Below are 17,688 nucleotides of genomic sequence, written 5' to 3' on the forward strand. Positions count from 1 at the left end.
AGCAGGTTAAAGGGAAAAAAAAGCAAACAACCTTTCTTTCCTTGCTTCCTCTTCATTGCATTTGCAATATCCTTTTGTAACATGTTATAATCATCTCATATTAGTATTTCCCTTTAAAATAATTGTAAAAGTGGTGAAAGGTTATTTTTTTTTTAGGAAAATTCAATTTCAGGGCATATCCAAAGTTACTTGGATGTTCTGCCTTCTTCTCAGACTTAAGATGTTAGAAACAGAACTCATCTTCCCACTCAAACTCTGTCCTTCCCCTGACTTTTCCATCACTGTAGACAGCACTAATATCCTTCCTATCTCACAAGCTAGTAACCTAGGCATCACCCTTGACTCTCTCTCATTCAACCCAAATATTCAATATATCACTTAATCCTGTCAGTTGCACCATCACAACATAGCTAAAGTCCACCCTTTTCTCTCCAACCAAACTGCTTCCACATAATCCAGGCACTTGTCCTATTCCACCCTGATTACTGTATCAGCCTTCTTGCTAACCTCCCTGCATCCTATGCTTGGGAAAGTACAATATAACAATAAACAGTCACATTCCCTTCCCACAATAAGCTTTCAGTCTGGAGGGAGTGATAGACATTAATATGAGTAAATAAATTACAGATATGTACATAAGTGTTGTGGGGTTGGGAGGGGGGAGAAACAGAAGGAGCAAGTCAGGGTTACGCAGAAGGGAGTCGGAGAAGAGGAAAGGAGGGTTTAGTCAGGGTAGTCCTCTTGGAAGAGATGTGCCTTTAATAAAGCTTTGAAGCGGGGGACAATAATTGTCAGATAAAACATATCGATATCACCACAGATGGGCCTGAACCCACACTCACTGGTTTGGGATGACAGTTTATCCATTAGACAGGTTCTCTCCCCACTCCAGTCCATACTTGGCTGCCTGCATCGATTTTCTACAAAAGCATTCAGGCCATGTCTCCCTACTCCTCAAGAACCTCCAGTGGTTGCCCATCCACCTCTACATCAAACAGAATCTCCTCACCATTGGCTTTAAAGCACTCAGTCACCTTGCCCCCTCCTCTCTCACCTCACTACTCTCCTACTACAACCCAGTCCACACACTTCACTTCTCTAATGCCACCCAACTCACTGAATCTCAAACCCATCTAACCACCCACAACTAGCCCATGTCCTGCTCTGGCCTAGTATGCCCCTCCCTCTTTGTATTCATTCATTCATTCAATCGTATTTATCGAGGGCTTACTATGTGCCGAACACTGTACCAAGTGCTTGGGAGAGTACAGTATAATAATAAACAGACTTTTCCCTGCCTACAGTGAGCTTACAGCAATTACTCTCCACACCTTCAAAGCCTTATTGAAGGTACACCTCAAGAGGCCTTCCCTGTCTAGCCCTCTCTTTTCCTTTCTTCCATTTCCTCTGCATTACCCTAATTTGCTCTGTATATATTCACTTCCCCTCCTAGCTCCACAGCATTTCTATGCCTATGTGTAATTTATTTATATTAATGTCTGTGTCCCTCTCTAGACTGTAAACCCACTGAGGGGAAGGAATATTCTGTTATATTGTTATATCCTACTTTAGTACACTTAGTACAGTGCTCTGCCCTCAGTAAGTGCTCAATAAATACAATTGAGTGATTGATCATTTTAACGTGGATTTTATTTCTTTTAAGTTATATTACAGAGAAGCAGTGTGTCTCAGTGGAAAGAGCACGGGCTTTGGAGTCAGAGATCATGGGTTCAAATACCAGCTCAGCCACTTGTCAGCTGTATGACTTTGGGCAAGTCACTTAACTTCTCAGTGCCTCAGTTACCTCATCTGTAAAATGGGGATTAAGACTGTGAGCCCCATGTGGGACAACCTGATTCCCCTGTATCTACCCCAGCGCTTAGAACAGTGCTTGGCACATAGTAAGTGCTTAACAAATACTAACATTATTATTATTATCACAAAAAGTAGCATATTATCAGTCAGTATCCCAACTAAGGTCTTTCTATTTCACTTGGATACTTGGGTTTGTGCGTAACAATTAAATTGTGATTATTGTAATAATTATTTTCTTTTATTTAATGTTTAACAAATTTGAAGAAATGCCTTCTTTATCCTCTCCAAGAGCGTTCTTTCATTTAATAATTCATAAGGGAGTCATATCTATGAATAATTCCTCTTTATTTAACATGTATATTCAGCATTGTTCTCTGGGATGGAATATCCAAAAATAAGAGTGCATATAAGAAATCAGTGGCTTTTTATGTCTTGCTGCATTAGGTGAACTTGATGTATGTTTCTTCAGCATTATTATTCTCTCCTCAAATCAATGCTCCAATCTTTCCTCTTTGTGATTCATTTCTTTGGATTAACTTTCCAAACACATGATTTAATAAACACTACAGTTACCCTTTTTTAAATAAATACACTCAAGCATGCTGCCTCTGCAGTAGCCTGATTGAAAATATGACCAAACATTGTAGAATACCCTCAAAAATTAAAGTCTGCCTTCACAGCCTACACAGAGCTGTTCAGATGTTTGGGATCTTGAGACCTTACTAGCATCAATCAAGCAATCATATTTATGGAGCACTTATGATGTGCAGATCACTGTACTAAGTGCTTGGGAGACTACAATATAATGGAGTTGGTAGACATGTTCCCTGCCCTGGTCGCCTCATAGAAGTGAAGAAATAAAGAAGCAAGTAACCAAAACGAACTGTTAGAGGTCATTTTCATATTTGCTAAAAGTGTTCTATTCAAGCCTGGGACACAGATTATATACTCAGTCAATTGTATTTATGTAATGCTTTACTATGTGCACTTGGGAAAGTACAATAGAGTTGGTAGACACAATCCCTACCCACAAGGAACTCACAGTCTAAGGGGGAGTGAAATGTTAAAAGCAGCATGTTGAAGTGTTGAAGCAGTGTGGGTCAGTGGAAAGAGCCTGGGCTTTGGAGTCAGAGGTCATGGGTTCGACACCCGGTTCTGCCACTTGTCAGCTGTGTGACTGTGGGCAAGTCACTTAACTTCTCTGTGCCTCAGTTCCCTCATCTGTAAAATGGGGATTAACTGTGAGCCTCACGTGGGACAACCTGATTACCCTGTACCTACCCCAGTGCTTAGAACAGTGCTCTGCACATAGTAAGCACTTAACAAATACCAACATTATTTCAAATAAATTATAGCTAAGGAAAAAACTGCACTAAGCACTTGGGAGAATACAGTGAAACAGAATTGGTTTCCACATTCCCTGCCCACAATGAGCATACAGTCTAGAGTGGGAGACAGACATTGCTATAAATAAATTATGTATCTGTACATAAGTTTTGTATGGTTAAAAGAAGGATAAATAGAGGGTGAATGGTGCAAATCCAAATGTAAGAGTGATGCAGCAGGGAGTGGAAGAAGAATCAGACTATAAAAACATCAATTGAAAAATAAGTGATATTTACTGAATGCTCTCCCCTTTCAGGGTTGCACCTAGAGAACTTCCAGTCCTCTACCCATCTTGGCTATGGGAGGGAGAGTCAAGCGGAGGCCTACCTATTCCATTCCTAGCTTGGGCAGTGGCTAGCGAGTGGAAGGCTTATTTATATTGATGCTTCTGTTGCCTGTTTACTTGTTTTAATGTCTGTCACCCCCACTTCTAGACTGTGAGCCCGTTGTGGGCAAGAATTGTCTCTATTTGTCACTGAATTGTACTTTCCAAGCAATTAGTATAGCGCTCTGCACACAGTAAGCATTCAATAAATATGATTGAATGAGTGAATGAAAATTCACCTGTGCTGGGTGACAGCGGCATGGGAGAGAGTAGAGGGCAGAGACTCAGATTTGCTGCATGCATGGTAAACCATTTCTGGATTTTTACCAAGAAAACTCTATGGATACACTACCAGAATGATTTGTATATATTATTTATTACTCTATTTTATTAATGATGTGTATATATCTATGATTCTGTTTATCTTGATGGTAGTGATGCCTGACTACTTGTTTTGTTTTGTTGTCTGTCTTGTCCTTTTAGACTGTGAGCCTGTTGTTGGGCAGGGATTGTCTCTGTTGCTGAATTGTGCATTCCAAGGGCTTAGCACCATGCTCTGCACATAGTAAGAGCTCAATAAATATGATTGAATGAATAAAAGAATAAATGAATGATTGCAGATGGAGAGCAGGGTGTTCTGGGAGAGATGTGTCCATGGTGTTGCTATGGGTTGGAAACAACTCGATGGCAAAAGACAAGACTGAATGCGTTACTCTTTGCAGTACCATATACTAGCAATCAATCGGTGATATTTATTGAGCACTTTGTTCAGAGCATCGTACCATCTTGGGAGACAGAGGATGTGGGTTCTAATCCCAGCTCCACCACTTGTCTGTTGTGTGACCTTGGACAAGTCACTTAGTTACCTCATCTGTAAAATGGGGATTAAGATTGTACCACATGGGACAGATTGATTACCCTGTATCTACCCCAGCAGTTAGAACAGTCTCAACATATAATAAGTGCTTAACAAATTCCATAATTATTATTATTATTATTTAACAGAGTTGGTAGACACAGTACCTACCCACAAGGAACGTATAGTCTAATGGAGGAGACAAATTTTAAAATAAATTACAGTTAAGGAAAGAAACTGAGATCATAAATATGTACATAAATGACATGGGTGTGGGTTCTTTAGGAAGTGGAATATGTGCATGGGAGAGGCAGAAAAGAGGGAAAATTATGGGAGAAATGAAGAGAAGCAGCATGGAGTAATAGAGCATGGGCTTGGGAGTCAGAAGATCATGGGTTCTTATCCCATCTCTGCCACATACTTGCTGTGTGACCTTGAACAACTCACTTTACTACTCTGTGTCCCAGTTACCTCATCTGTACAGTGGGGATTGAGACTGTGAACCCCATTTGAGACAAGGACTGGGGCCATATCTATTTGGTTGTATCCACCATTGTGCTTAATATATTGCCTGGCATATAGTAAGTGCTTAACAAATACCAGAATTATAATCATTGTTATTAAGAGAGGAGAGGTTTCCTGGAAGAGATATGATTTTAGTAAGGCTCTCAAAATAGGGAGAATGTTAGGCTGTTGGATACGAAAGGGAAGGAACCTCAGCCATCTGGAGACTTTTCCTAAGCCATGCTATTGGCTGTGATAACTCAACCTATGCTTTATTTTTTGTCTCTGGAAAAGATGGCTGGATAATGGAGTTGGTGGCTCACTCCAGCCTCATTCCCTGTAGAATGAAGTCTTGAGGTATTACGTTGAAATTCTATCATAAGATACAATCGTTATAAATTCAAGAGAACTTTTACCTGGACAAAATGGAGCTAAATCTAGGGAATGAATGGTTAAAATTATAGTTTAATGAATAAAATTTAAGTTGTACCTCACCTTGTTTTTTCCTTTAAAGTCTGATTCTGATCACATTGTTCTTTCCAACAGAGACAAACCTCTGTGTGTGTGTGTGTGTGTGTGTGTGTGTGTCTTTTTCTCAGCAACATCATGCAACCGGTTAGGCTTGATACTACTGCTCACCACAGGACTGACAATTTAAGTGCTTTATTCTATTTCCCACCACTTTCTGGGCTCCTTTTTCTTAGAAATCTTCTTTTCTGTAGTAATTGGTTGTGCTAGTTCTCCCTTTGGAGAGGACAGAGTTGATGAAGTAAAAGATTCCTTCACGACTGTGTTTTCATAAACTGACCTCAATGTACCTGAACTAGCATGAAGCTAAAAATTCATGATATCAGAGATCCTTGACCCCAAACTATTTCCAAATGTTTCTTGGATGATTCTGAAAATCTGTTAGGGACTCTGGATGGGTCCTGCAGCGCAGTATATAAGTATGATCGTAGACCTGTGGCACCAGAGTGAATTCACATTCTGCTGTCTCATACATTAAGTGGAAGATGAAGCTAAATGATAAGAATTGAAATGGGAATTTAACCCCTGCCTATCCAAGAAAATCTCCATTTCCAGGCCTGATTTTTCTCCTTCTCTGCAGTCTTGCATTTCTTCCTGCTTTCCGTACATCTCTACTTAGTTCTGCTGTCAGCTCAAACTTAATTTGCCCAAAGCAGAATTCTTTATCTTCCCACCCAAACCTTGTTCTCCCTATGACTTTCCCATTGCTGTAGTCAGTACCACAATCCTCCAAGTCTCACAAGCCCCAAAACTTGGCCTTATCCATTAATTCATTTAATTGTATTCAATTGAGGACTTGCTATGTGCAAAGCACTGTACTAAGGGTTCAGAAGACTATTGTATAACAAACAGACACATTCCCTGCTCACAACGAGCCCATCTTTTCCATCATTCAATCCACATATTCAATCAGGTCCCAAAGCATTCAGAGCTATCCCTTACTATACCCCTAATATTTCCATATTCTAATTCCTTCATCTATTCATTGGCATTTATTGAGTGCCCTCTACTCATGATTACATAAATTAGGATAGTATCCAAAATTTTGATTTTTCAACATAAACAGTACTGAGTCCTGCATTTGACAAATATTACTGAATGAAAAAGGAGAGTTTGTAGAGGAATTCTGAGAAATGTTTGAGAGACCCACCTCTAGGAATAAGGTGTACTTTGAGGGTGAATGGAGAAGAGAGCAGACATTCATATCTCAAGATCATCTGTCAGTGGAAAAGAGTGAGGCAGATGAGATAATTCATTGGGTAGGGATTGTCTCTGTTGACGAATTCTACTTTCCAAGCATTTAGTACAGTGTTCTGCATAGAGTAAGCGCTCAATAAATGCAATTGCATTTGTGAATGAATGAACAAATTCATTGGTGCACTAAAATTTAAGGGATCAAATCAGTGGGCAGAGTGAGACAATAATGACATCACATATTCAGAAGATCATACACATTTTTTACTTGCCTTACTGTGAATTTTCCAGGTTCAGTTGTGGTCTGAATAAAACTGGTATTTAGTTTGCAAGGGAACCATAAACCTTCATCTTCCTCATAATAATTACAAATTGTCATTTCTAAAGCAATTTGAGTTGCTCTTTCAGAGAAGAGATTTTATCTGTTGTATAGCAGTTTAATTTATAATTATAGTACCCTCTAAAGCGCCTATTATGGTGCTCTGTATATGATAAGCTCAGTAAATACATTTGATTGATTTATGGTATTCATTCATGTGCTATTTTGAGATTTCAGATAGAGTAAAAGTTTAAATGCTACAAATCCCATTTATAAAGAAAACAATTCCTAATACAGTATTCTGCACACAGTAAGTGCTCAATAAATACGACTGAATGAATCCGTATCTTAAGGAACACAAACTGTCTTAAGGAAAGCAAATTCTATCTCTAACTCCTTGAGGCATGAGAAATGTATTGGTTTTTTAAAAAAATTCTGCCATAAAGCATGAAATAAATAAGCAGTAATCTGATTTTTTAAACTAAAATGACAACACCAGCTATTTCACATAGTTTTTGCTTTATCCCTGCAGTTTAAATATGGTATTATATGATATATCAACTTATATCTTAATTATTAAACATACTTGCAATTTTTTTCTTTCAGCTCTCAGGAGAAATGATTTTGCAAATTGCCAGTGAACCAGTTCTGCCCTTTAATGCTCTGGATATAGCACTGGAAGTTCAAAACAACCTTAAAGGTAATTTTGTAAAATTGCAGTAATTTCAGCAAACATTATCTATTTAATCTCTTTGCTAATGACTTCCAGATCTTCATCTCTCATTGTATTAATACCAGCAATGCAGTTCTTTTAACACCTTCCAGAATGTGACCAGTGTAAGCATATTCAGGAGTTTTTGGTTTCGTTTTGGATTTTTTTTTTTTTTTGCCAAGGAAGGTGAATTTTGAAGGAGTTCCATCTCCACCCCTTTTTTCAACAAAGGAATTTGTAATCTTTGTTCATTTTGGCTGCTCCTATATTTCCATGGGTTAACAGTGGATCAAAAATCTTTTTTTTTCATTTTATTTGCATTAAATCAATGATGGAGTTGATTTTGGGGTCTTTCCATTTGATGGAAAACTTGCCTTAAGGATCCTGATAACTAATTTTTAACGGGGCAGTGCTGAACACTAGTCTCACTATTAGACATTTTGAAATATGTGTTTACGATGTATTCAGGCTTCTGAATTTTCATCGCTTAACTGTGGGGAGCCTCCTCTGAAATGCACAATCATTCTGTATCTGCCTCTGCCATCTGTCTCTCTGGCTTTCTAAGATTGAATCATATAAACAATTAAGTGGTATTCGCCCATAGTGGGTAATTACATAAAGAGATGCTGACGTACACTGAAAGAAGTTATCGATTGCAGAAGGGGTTCACCTTTTCTTTTAGGTAGCTTTCTGATGGATTCATAAATAAAGTTTGAACAGTTTGCTTTGTTCTCTATGGGGTAGTCCACTCCACAGGCTATTAATTGTGTATACCATATCTCCCCAAATATGTGTGTGTGTGTGTGTGTGTGAGAGAGAGAGAGAGAGAAAGAGAGAGAGAGAGAGAGAGAGAAACAGAAACAGAGAGAGGGAGTGTGTGTGTGTGTGTGTGTGTGGCGGGGGGAAGAATGAGCACTTATTTGGAGCAGGACCATTACTCTAGGCTAACACAATTGTCAGAAAAGTATCCTCTCAGGGTTTGAGGGTAGATATATGTGTGTATATATAGATAGATATGTATATATAGTTAATGGATGTTTCAGCTTTATGATTCTACATATGGTGATTTTTTTCTTCTTTTTTATTCCCTGATTATTGGATACAAGTTTTTACCCTGAAAAATAGACCACATCAATGTGGAGATTCTCTTTTTCAAAGAACTAAATTGATGATTTTCACCCATATTGATCCAACACGGTTCAGACGGTTCAATCTCAAAAGTATTGTTCAACTCTGCTAAATATTTGTCCAATTTGTATTACTTTTGAGAGACTTTCTTTTCTTTTGTGTTCTTTCAATTGTTCTGCAAGTAAATGATAGCCCCAAGGCACACTTAGCCCAATAACTGCCTTGGTTATCTACCCTGCTCCCAGTAAAAGTGCTTTGTAGGTTTTTGCCTTTCTAAAAATATGGAATTCAAAAGCAGACTATTATTAATAGTAAGATAAATATTTCAGTTTCATTGCCAATTGATTTTATTAGTCAAACAGTGTTCCTGTACAGTGTTAAACATATTTAGCTGTTTAATTCATGCAGGCCATTGTTTATACTTCTGCTGAGTTTATTATGACAGTTAAGCAATAATTAGGCTCAGGTTCTTGTGTACAATCAAAGGTAAACACTTCTTGACTGAGCAGTGAAAATGTGTATCTATACAGTGCTATTCATATAAGTATGGTCCCCGAAACCCAGTTGTGCTTTTAGCTCTAATTTTCTCTTTGACAATGACCATTTTGTTTGTTTATTACGCTAGTGCTTTCTGGCAGCATATCAATCCAGCCTTCTTTCATTCTCAATAACCCCCTGGGGAAAAAATAGAATAATTTACTCTTGAATAATTTGTTTGAGTTGATTTATTGATCAGTTCTTTAAAGTCGGCTGGAAAACTAAATGACCTTGGTGCTTACGTTTGGTCAAAACTGAGCACGTCATTTTCTTTTTTGTAAACTAAACCTAGTATATACAGTGTAAGATAGTCAAAATGACCAACAAAAAAGTCCCATTTTTGTTAAATAAAACTATGTTTGAAATTTCAGCCAAATCCAGGGCTTTATCAATCATTGTTACCTGCGGGACAGGTTGAAGTAAGTCCCTGCACAATATGAACAAAAACAGTGAATGGAATTGAACAGGGAAAGGGGCATGAGGAGCTTACACATTTTTCTTTTTCTCAGATGTAGCTTCTTGTTTCAGTAACTTTTGACATATGAAAAAGCAATTTTCCATTATTTATAGCCGCTTTTCCTGTCCTTTAGGAAGGTGCTGAGACTCCAAACTGGCACCTCTCTTAATGGTGAAGGTTACATGTTTACAGAAAGTGCTGGATAAACTGTCAGTAACAAAGAGGGGATCAGGAAAAAGGACAGTTAGAAGGGAAAGATCATTTCAAAAACAACTATGCCCTGGACACCAGTTTACACAGCTGCTGGAACTTCGAGATCCATTCTCTAGGGCCAATATTTGTTCTGTTTTGCTTTGCTGTCTGTCTCCCCCATTTAGACTGTGAGCCCGTTACTGGTCAGGGATTGAGTCTATATGTCTATATGTAGAAAAGCAGCGTGGCTCAGTGGAAAGAGCACGGGCTTTGGAGTCAGAGGTCATGGGTTTGAATCTCGGCTTTACCACTTGTCAGCTGTGTGACTGTGGGCAAGTCACTTAACTTCTCTGTGCCTCAGTTACCTCATCTGTAAAATGGGGATTAACACTGTGAGCCCCATGTGGGACAATCTGATTCCCCTGTGTCTACCCCAGCGCTTAGAACAGTGCTCTGCAAATAGTAAGCACTTAACAAATACCAACATTATTATTATGTTGCCTAATTGTATAGTGCAAGCCCTTAGTACAGTGCTGTGCACATAGTTACCACTCAACAAATACTATCGAATGAATGAATAAAGAGTCTAACCCAACCCTTCCTCACCACCAGATTTGAAACTGTTATTCAGGCAATCATTGGTATTGGCCATCTATTGCAGGCAGAGAAATCAAATCAATCAATCAATCAATCAGTCATGCAGACCACTGTATTAGGCACCTGGAAGCATATGATAAAAGAAGGCATGCTTCCTGCCAACTAGTCTAGTCTTATGCTGTTGGAGTCGCTCTGACTCATAGCGATGCCATGGACATGTCTCTCCCAGAATACCCCACCTCCATTGGCCATCGTTCAGGTAATGTGTCCATAGAGTTTTCCTGATAAAAATCCGATGGTGGTTTACCATTGCCTCCTACAGTGCAGTAAACTCAGTACTCCACCCTTGACTCTTTCCCATGCCGCTGTTGCTCAGCACAGATGAGTTTTAACTTGTAGCATATTGCCTTCCACTCGCTAGCCACCGCATTAGACTGTAAGCCCGTCAATGGGTAGGGATTGTCTCTATCTGTTGCCTAATTGTACATTCCAAGCACTTAGTACAGTGCTCTGCACATAGTAAGTGCTCAATAGATACTATTGAATGAATGAATGCCCAAGCTAGGAACGGAGTGGGTATTCCTCTGCTTGACTCTCCCTCCTGTAGCCTAGACTAGTAGCGGACTGGAGACTCTTCAGGTACGATTCTGAGAGGGGTCCCCCCCATCTTGGAGCTAGTAATCTAATGGGTAGAGACAGGTAGGCACAGAGACCATTTTAGGTAGATTGTTTGACCATATAAATATGGTTCTTTTTGTTCAATATCTATTATTTGCCTTTTTCAGTGTAGCAAAAATTAGCTAGTTAATATTGCTTTTGGAATGTACAAGAAAAATAAAGGTCATTTTGGTTTGATGATAAATAATAATAATAACATTTGTTAAGCACTTATTGTGTGCCAGATACTGTACTAAGGCACTGTACTGATCTAGCAGTATATGAATTTGTTTAGTTCAGCCTAAGCCCAGGGGAAAATTTATGATTTTGAAGTTTCATTCATTCATTCAATCGTATTTATTGAGTGCTTACTGTGTGCATAGCACTGTACTAAACACTTGGAAAGTACAATTCGGGCAACAGATAGAGACAATCCCTACCCAACAGTGGGATCACAGTCTAAAAGGGGAGAGATAGACAACAAAACAAAACAAGTAGACAGGCATATATAGTATCAAAATAGATAAATAGAATTATAGATATATACACATCATTAATAAAATGAATAAAGCAATAAATATGTAAAACTATACACAAGTGATATGGGGCAGAGAAGATGTTAGAGAAGAGGGAGGGAGTAGGGGCAATGGGAGAGGAGGAGCAGAGGAAAAGGGGGGCTCAGTCTGGGAAGGCCTCCTGGAGGAGGTGAGCTCTCAGTAGGGCTTTGAAGACCGGAAGAGAGCTAGTTTGGCAGTTGTGAGGAGGGAGGGCATTCCAGGTCAGAGGTTGATGGTGGGACAGGTGAGAACAAGGCACAGTGAGGAGGTTTGTGGTGGCAGAGTGTGCGGGGTGGGCTGTAGAAGGAGATCAGGAGATGAGGTAGGAGGGGGCAAGGTGATGGAGAGCTTTGATGGAGTTTTTGTTTTATGTAAAGGTTAATAGGCAACCACTGGAAGTGTTTGAGAAGGGGACTGACATGCCCAGAGTGTTTCTGTAGAAAGATAATCTGGGCAGCAGAGGCAAGTATAGACTGAAGCAGGGAGAGACAAGAGGTTGGAAGATCAGAAAGTAGGCTGATGCAGTAATCCAGTCGGGATATGATGAGAGATTGTATCAACAAGGTAGCGGTTTGAATGGAGAGGAAAGGGCAGATCTTGACAATGTTGTGAAGGTGAAGTTTCTACCTACCCCTTAACTTTTTACATAGTGCAAATATATGTTGCCTTCTAAATTAGGAGAATTTAGTTCAATAAAGCATCTTTTCATTACACACACACAGTTCCAATATTGAAGCATCCCCCTGGCCCAATCACACCTCGGTACGCAAGCACAATAAAATCTGGAAGCAGTGTGGTCTAGTGGATAGAGCATGGGCTTGGGAGTCAGCGGACCTGGGTTGTAATCCCAGCTCTGCCACTTTCTACTGTGTGATCTTGGAAAACTCATATAACTTTTCTGTGCTTCAGTTAGCTTATCTGTAAAATGGGGATTAAGATTAAGAATGTGAGCACCATGTGGGATATGGACTATGTCCAACCTGATTATCTTGTATATAACCCAGAGTTTAGTGCAGTGTCCGGTACACAGTAAATGCTTAACAAAGACCATAAAAAAATTGCAAGAAATCGCTTCCAGCCAAGCAAACTCCCTCCAAATTCTCCTACAAATTCAAATAACTATGATCCAATGCAGATTCTGTCTCTTCCATTATATCTACTTTGCATCTGGGGCAATCAGGGTCTTAACCCTGTCTTGTCTTATGTTGTCTGACCCATAGCACCTCCATGAACACATCTCTCCCAGGAGGCCCCGCCCCACCTTCAACCGTTCTGGTAGTGTATCCATAGAGTGTTGGTAAAAATACAGAAGTGGTTTGCCATTGCCTTCTTCCATGCTGTAAACTTGAGTCTCCACCCTCGACTCTCTCTCATGCTGCTGTTGCCCAGCACAGGTGACTTTCGGCTTGTAGCAGATTGCCTTCCACTCACTCTCCACTGCCGAAGCTAGGAATGGAATGGACAGGCCTCTGCTTAACTCTCCCTCCCATAGTCGAGAGTCATAGAGTCCTGGAAACTCTCCAGGTGTGATCCTGAGGCGGGTAAACCCTGTGGGGCAACCAGATTTCTCAATATAAGCTCCTTGTGGGCAAGGTTCTCATCAGTCCCCTTGCCAAATGGATGGATCTAGTTAGTCTGTCAATTGTATTTGTAAAGCACTTACTGTATGCAGAGTACTGTACTAAGTGCTAGGCAGAATATAGTACAACCATATTATATTTTCTCAAGTGTTTGTGCTCTGGGAAACACAGTAAGTGCTCAATAAATACAATATGAATGAACACATTCCCTGCCCACAATGAGCTTACAGTCTAGACGGAGACAAACATTAATGTAAATAATGTAAATAAAAAAATAAATTACAGATATGTGTGTAAGTGCTTCAGGACTGGGAGGGAGGATGAATAAAAGGAGCAAGTCAGGGTGACACAGAAGGGAGTGGAAGAAGAGGAGCAGTGTGGCTTAGTGGAAAGAGCACAGGCTTGGGAGTCAGAGATAGTAGGTTCTAATCCCGACTCCACCACTTTTCAGCTGTGTGACTTTGGGAAAGTCACTTCACTTCTCTGTGCCCTCAGTTACCTCATCTGAAAATGGGGATTAAGACTGTGAGCCCCACGTGGGACAACCTGATAACCTTGTATATACCCCAGTGCTCAGAAAAGTGCTTGGTACATAGTAAGTGCTTAACAAATACTGTAATTATTAAGAAGAAGAAAGGAGGGATTAGCATGTTGTTTACAGGCCTCATACTCAAAGTTCTAATATGATCAGTTGGCTCATCTTTGACCAATGGGATCTTGATTTGCCCTTATGCTACCCAGTTGAAAGAGAAGAAACAGGTGTTATAGGTGATAAACATCCAATAATAATCCATAAAGAACATCATTAAGAAAAGCATCTAACTGCATAGGTATAGTACAAGTAATGAAGGTGCATGTGGAATACTGGGTCCTTGATATTGCTTATCTATGTCATTCAAGGATCAATAAATCCTTGAGTGTTTACTTAAGAGAATACCCCATAATAGAGACGGTAGACTTGACCCTTGCCCACAAGGAGTTTAGTGTCAGGAGGATCACTCTCTTGTTTCTTTTTCTATTTGCATGTTTGTTTTTATCCCACTGTGATGGATGAACATGAAGAATAGAAAATCTCATAAAGCACTTTTGTTTCTTTTGATTGAAAATACATTTGCTGGTTCTTTTCCACTCCCTTGAGTGATAGCCAAGAGATTTTAAAATGGCATATTGTGCTCTTAAAATCTAATGTTCTACTGATTTTAATCACTGAATTTTTTCTAACACCTATGTCCTGCCTTTACTTGTCAGATGAATCAGTTAAAACCAAGCCACAGTAATACAAATGCTACTGACTGGATATGATATTTATAATCAATCATATCAAGGACAGAGCTCTGTAATGATGCTACTGATGCTGTTTACTTGTTTTGATGTCTGTCTCCCCGCTTCTAGACTGTAAACCCATTGTGGGCAGGGATTGTCTATGTTGCTGAATTGTGCTTCCCAATCACTTAGTACAGTGCTCTGAATATAGTAAGTACTCAGTAAACATGATTTAATGAATGAATATTTAATCCTTATATTTATTGAGCGCTTCTATGTGCAGAGCATTATACTAAGCTCTTGACAGAGTACAATATAACAGAGTTGCTAGACATATTCCTGGCCCACAACAAGCTTACAATCTAGAGGATAGAGTTCTATGGGATACTATTAAAGAAAGACCTATATTTTTATTTGATAAAAAGTGCTTTTGTATATGACAGTTTATTTCTATCCTCTTTTCAAATTAAATTTAAATAGCTCTGAAAATGCTTAATAGTGAGCAACAGGCACAAAAATGACAGAAATTGAACAAATTGTCATAAAAGTGATTTAATCAATCAATGTTATGTTTTGAGTGCTTATTCTCCATCAATCAGTCATTTATATTTATTGATTGTTTACTGTGGGATGAATGCTGCACTAAGTGCTTTGGAAAGTAAAATGCAACAGAGTAAAAGTGATTTCCTGCCCACAAGGATGTTATAATTTAAATATAAAGGAAAGATTTTGAGATTTCCGACGGAGTTGAAAATCTCAAATCTGGTGATCCTTTTTGTAGCCTTGATCTATCTGTGTAGGCAGGTTTAGTTTAGTGGTAATTTACCTATGAGAGGAAAAGACAGATTATATGACTTTTGAAGTCCCACCCTGGTTTTTAGAAACATAGAAACTCACTTTTTCAGTGTGAAAATATATTCAGTTGCCTGTGGATTGGGCAAAATGTTTCACATTGGCATTCTCAATGATCATGTTGTTATAAGAGTTGTTTTCAGTATTTAAAAATGTGTTCTTTCAATTCTGTAAATAGTTGCAAATTCATGACTTTTCACTAGATCTAAAAGTATCACTTAAAAATGTTGACTTCTGCTGTTTTCATTACATTTTCTTTCATTAATCAGAACTAATGTGCAGAATAAAGGTGAATAAAGAGCTGGACTGTAAAATGCCAATCAAACTTTCAAGTCCTATAGGATTAAGCTAACAATATGTCCTGGTTTGACTGGACTTTTGAATTTTCATAAAGAGTGCCTGGCAATTTTAGGAAAAAAAATCTACCCATGTCTCAGAATTTGACATCTCTGGCTATTTTTTTTAATCTTCCTCGTATTGATTGATAATGTATGTTGCTAAAAATTTCACATCAGAAGCAGTGATTTCAGAAACCAGGGATAGCTTTTACATTCTATCTTTTCCCAAAATAATTTGTGTGTGCATTTGAAGTTATTGCCTCTTATCATGAGCTTTACCTTTTGTGTGCATGTGCAAGCGCACACATACACCACATACACACAGTGACTGCAGCTATTTAACTTATTTGCAGTTTTCAGTGCCTGGTGTTCTTTTAGTGTTTTATTTTATTCTAATGATCCCCTATGATTTGGCTAAAAAAGAGCTACTCCTTTCTTGGAGTTTGAGTCCAACCTCTGCAACTTGACTGATGTGTGACCCTGGGCAATTCACTAGACCATTGTGCCTCAATTTTCTCACCTGTAAAATAGGGATAGAGCACCTCTTCTATCTCGTAGACCAAGAGCCCAATGAGGCATCCAATCTGATTACCTTGTATATTGTCCAGCCTGACGTAGAGTAAGGGTTCATTAAATACCATCATTATTAATGATTGTAGCACAATGATGTAGTCTGCCTATATTTTGTCAAGATGCTGCATTGGCTTTGATTTTTACAGCATTCTTATAGCAGTTCTTCTGTCCCTGATGCATTGGGTTCAGTTTCAGGTCACCCTTCAGCATTTGTACAGGTAGTCCACTGAAATTAATTCTAAATGTGTACCACATGTGTACCACATGGAGTTAAAATAACTCCATTTTGGTTTGGGGTTTCTTGCTAGGAAGAGGTGCTGTTTGAAGCCTTCTTGCTAGAAAGAAGCATGACTAGTAGAGACAACATGGGAGTCAGTAGATAATGGGTTCTAATTCCAACTCCACCACATGTTGCTGTGGGACCTTGGATAAATCACTTAACTTTTCTGGTCCTCAGTTACATACTCTTTAAAATGGGAATTAAAACTGTGAGGCCCTTGTGAGATGGACTATGTCTAACCTGATTAATTTATATAATAATAATAGTAATAATGATATTTGTCAAGTTCTTACTATATGCCAGCACTATGCTAAGTGCTGGAATGGATATAAGCAAATCGTTTTGAACTTATATCCCTCTCGTTATATCCCGGCTAGACTACTGTGTCAGCCTTCTCTCTGACCTCCCTTCCTCCTCTCTCGCCCCGCTCCGGTCTATTCTTCACTCCGCTGCCCGGCTCATCTTCCTGCAGAAACGATCTGGGCATGTCACTCCCCTTCTTAAACAACTCCAGTGGTTGCCTATTGACCTCCGCTCCAAACAAAAACTCCTCACTCTAGGCTTCAAGGCTCTCCATCACCTTGCCCCTTCCTACCTCTCCTCCCTTCTCTCTTTCTACCGCCCACCCCGCACGCTCCGCTCCTCCGCCGCCCACCTCCTCGCCGTCCCTCGGTCTCGCCTATCCCGCCGTCGACCCCTGGGTCACGTCCTCCCGCGGTCCTGGAACGCCCTCCCTCCTCACCTCCGCCAAACTGATTCTCTTTCCCTCTTCAAAACCTTACTTAAAAATCACCTCCTCCAAGAGGCCTTCCCAGACTGAGCTCCTCTTCCCCCTCTACTCCCTCTGCCATCCCCCCTTTACCTCTCCGCAGCTAAAGCCTCATTTTCCCCTTTTCCCTCTGCTCCTCCACCTCTCCCTTCCCATCCCCACAGCACTGTACCCGTCCGCTCGACTGTATATATTTTCGTTACCCTATTTATTTTGTTAATGAATTGTACATCGCCTTGATTCTATTTAGTTGCCATTGTTTTTACGAG

The 17,688-nt window shown here is 39.5% G+C and overlaps 1 protein-coding gene across 3 annotated transcripts in view; it reads left to right on the forward strand.

Annotated features, from left to right (window-relative positions):
* The window catches only part of NAALADL2 (N-acetylated alpha-linked acidic dipeptidase like 2), a 966,685-nt gene that overhangs the window by 894,682 nt on the left and 54,315 nt on the right, over positions 1–17,688 (forward strand). For all 3 annotated transcript variants that reach the window (XM_029067290.2, XM_039913128.1, XM_039913127.1), the window contains one exon: positions 7,534–7,627. In XM_029067290.2, the coding sequence (XP_028923123.1) occupies positions 7,534–7,627 (94 nt within the window). The remainder of the gene's footprint in view (positions 1–7,533; positions 7,628–17,688) is intronic.

The sequence above is a fragment of the Ornithorhynchus anatinus genome, chromosome 1, assembly GCF_004115215.2.
Source record: "Ornithorhynchus anatinus isolate Pmale09 chromosome 1, mOrnAna1.pri.v4, whole genome shotgun sequence".
Taxonomy (NCBI): Eukaryota; Metazoa; Chordata; class Mammalia; order Monotremata; family Ornithorhynchidae; genus Ornithorhynchus; species Ornithorhynchus anatinus.